Source organism: Leuciscus leuciscus (assembly GCF_965113295.1).
Source record: "Leuciscus leuciscus genome assembly, chromosome: 23".
NCBI classification, from domain to species: Eukaryota; Metazoa; Chordata; class Actinopteri; order Cypriniformes; family Leuciscidae; genus Leuciscus; species Leuciscus leuciscus.
Genome location: NC_138747.1, coordinates 31779100 through 31782440, shown reverse-complemented (window position 1 = coordinate 31782440; position 3341 = coordinate 31779100). Strand labels below are relative to the sequence as shown.

At 43.8% G+C, this 3341-nt stretch overlaps 1 protein-coding gene across 2 annotated transcripts in view; it reads left to right on the top strand.

Moving 5' to 3' along the window:
- Positions 1-286: 286 nt before the first annotated feature.
- Positions 287-3341, top strand: part of itga7 (integrin, alpha 7) — a 43557-nt gene continuing 40502 nt past the window's right edge. The window contains exon 1 of one of the 2 annotated variants that reach the window (XM_082156389.1): positions 287-633. In XM_082156389.1, the coding sequence (XP_082012515.1) occupies positions 431-633 (203 nt within the window). In that variant the 5' untranslated portion in view covers positions 287-430. The remainder of the gene's footprint in view (positions 634-3341) is intronic. The other variant, XM_082156390.1, reaches the window with a different exon arrangement.

Below are 3341 nucleotides of genomic sequence, written 5' to 3'. Positions count from 1 at the left end.
ATTTGTAAAGTGTAGCCTGAGACGCCTCAATGCAACTGAACGACACTTTCACACTCTGTGCCGAGAGCATGTTTGAAAAGTTACAGGAATTAAAATGTGCGTTTTCTACATGTACGTTTTGTGGACTGACTCAACACAGATCTGCATTCCTGTATTCTCCAGCGCTTCCTCGAATCCTGATCAATGTGGCACGGATCGCTGAGTGATGATGTCAGCTGAGGGGGTGTGTGTGGTCTATTCACAGCTCTGTGTGTGTGTGTGTGTGTGTGTGTGTGTGTGTGTGGCACTGCACTTGTGCTCAGTCTGTCTTTGGCAGTCTTACTCCCGGCTCGAGAGGATCTCAGACTGGCGACAGCGAACCGACTCTGATTTCTTCTGAAGACCTTCTAGTGTGTGTTGTGTTGTTGATCAGGACTCGTCCAGGACTGTCATGTCCGTCGGGAACGCACACCGGAGGAGCTCGGATCGACCCCTGCTCCTGTCCCTGCTCCTGCTCCTGCTTTCCCTCGGCTCACGGATCTCAGCGTTTAACCTGGACACGAGCACCGTCCTCATCAAGGAGGGAGAGCCGGGAAGCTTCTTCGGCTTCTCGCTGGCTTTACACCAGCAGATCACACCTGAACCCCACAGCTGGTGAGTCCCATAGGAGTCCATGACTCTTGTTTTCCAGGACAAATATTGGAACATTTTCAAGTCAAGATACATTTACTTGAGAAGTAAAATTACTGAAGATATTAAGTCTCGCTTCATGAAAAATGCGTAAAATTGAAGTGAGTTTGTGCTTAAAACAAGAACAAATGGTAACACTTTATTTTACAGTGTCCTTTTTACATATGTTACATGTACTTACTGTAGTAATAACAGTAAATTATGCGTAATTACATGCAACTAACCCTCAACCAAACCCTAATCCTGCCCTAACCCTATAGTAAGTGCATGTAGTTTATTTAATATTACTCAGTACTTAAATATATAATTACACTGTAACAACGACACCTTAAAATAAAGTGTTACCCAACAAATATCTGCCAATGGGGTCTGAAAAATAAACTTGTTTTCCCTTTGAATTAAGACTATTTGGTTACACTTTATTTGTTACACTGTAATTACACAAGTAAGTAATATTAAGTAACTACATGTCTTACTATAGGGTTATGATTTGGTTTGGTTTAGTTGCATGTAATAATGCATAATTTATAGTTATTACTATAGTAACTACATGACGTAACACGTGTAACACGGTAAAATAAAGTGTTACCTATTATTTTTCTGACCTTACTAGCACATATTTGTTCTTGCTTTAAGCATAAACTCTTTCAGTGAACAAGACTTAATATCTTCAGTCATTCTTCTTCTTCAGTAAATGTATCTTGATTTAAGGATGTTTAGATATTTGTGCTGCAAAAATATTGAGTAAGAACATCATTTTTTTGTTGTGCATGTCCTGCACTTTTGATTCAGCTCATGTAGACGGCAAAAGATCTGTCTATTTCATTGTGTGTGTGTGTGTGTGTGTGTGTGTGTGTGTGTGTGTGTGTGTGTGTGTGTGTGTCATGCTGAATGACTCTGCGATCAGAGACGGATCTGTTAATATTCAGGATGATGTTCAGTCAGTGACACAGCAGATATGATCGAACACACACTGTTAAAGCTGGACGCTGTCAGACATACAGTGTGTGTGTGTGTAAGATGAGTTACGGTGAGAAGCATTACGGTGTGATGACCTCACTGCTTATTATCAACTATTATTAGAAGCCAGCATCACTGTTATTGTTGCTCACTAAGCACTAAGTATTAAAGACATAAACGAATCCTCTCATCATGTGATCAGTCGCACCAGTTTGACCAGAATACAGATGAAAAGAGAGAAGAGACCAGAATCTGGAGACTTTTACTTGATAAAAATCACTCTTGTGATTCATTTTACTAATGTGGAGTATATGAATGGTTACTGTAATTTGATAGTCCACTTTAGACATTCTCCTAACTATAACTACTGTATGTGTCATCTAACTCTCATTAGAGTATTAGTGGACTGTTAGCTTCGGGTTCGGGTTAGTAGAGTAAGCTGTAAAATTACTTATAGTCAGTAAAATGTCTAAAGTGAACTTTTGAAGTGTTACCAATTTAAATGCATGCATATTTCTTCGCTTTTATAGTTCTGTCACATTGTGAAGAACGAGTCAGGACTGTGTTCTCTACGTCACATGATCACAGCTTTATTCAGGATCATCCTCTCAGAGAAATCAGCTCTACTGTGACCTGTCAATCAACATGAATATGCATTGATTTGAATGGAAATCAGGAGCAGAGCATTTAGAGTCTGTAATAATGCATAATACTGTCGGTCAGTGAGGTCGACTACTAACCCAACAGCGACTGGTCACTCTGTGAGGTCGACTAGTAACCCAACAGCGACTGGTCACTCTATGAGGTCGACTAGTAACCCGACAGCGACTGGTCACTCTGTGAGGTCGACTACTAACCCGACAGCGACTGGTCACTCTGTGAGGTCGACTACTAACCTGACAGCGACTGGTCACTCTGTGAGGTCGACTACTAACCCGACAGCGACTGGTCACTCTGTGAGGTCGACTAGTAACCCAACAATGACTGGTCACTCTGTGAGGTCGACTACTAACCCAACAACGACTGGTCACTCTGTGAGGTCGACTAGTAACCCAACAACGACTGGTCACTCTGTGAGGTCGACTAGTAACCCAACAGCGACTGGTCACTCTGTGAGGTCGACTAGTGACCCAACAGCGACTGGTCACTCTGTGAGGTCGACTAGTGACCCAACAGCGACTGGTCACTCTGTGAGGACGACTAGTAACCCAACAGCGACTGGTCACTCTGTGAGGTCGACTACTAACCCAATAGCGACTGGTCACTCTGTGAGGTCGACTACTAACCCAACAGCGACTGGTCACTCTGTGAGGTCGACTAGTCACCCAACAGCGACTGGTCACTCTGTGAGGTCGACTAGTGACCCAACAGCGACTGGTCACTCTGTGAGGTCGACTACTAACCCAACAGCGACTGGTCACTCTGTGAGGTCGACTAGTCACCCAACAGCGACTGATCACTCTGTGAGGTCGACTAGTAACCCAACAGCGACTGGTCACTCTGTGAGGTCGACTAGTAACCCAACAGCGACTGGTCACTCTGTGAGGACGACTACTAACCCAACCGCGACTGGTCACTCTGTGAGGTCGACTAGTAACCCAACAGCGACTGATCACTCTGTGAGGTCGACTAGTAACCCAACAGCGACTGATCACTCTGTGAGGTCGACTAGTAACCCAACAGCGACTGGTCACTCTGTGAGGACGACTACT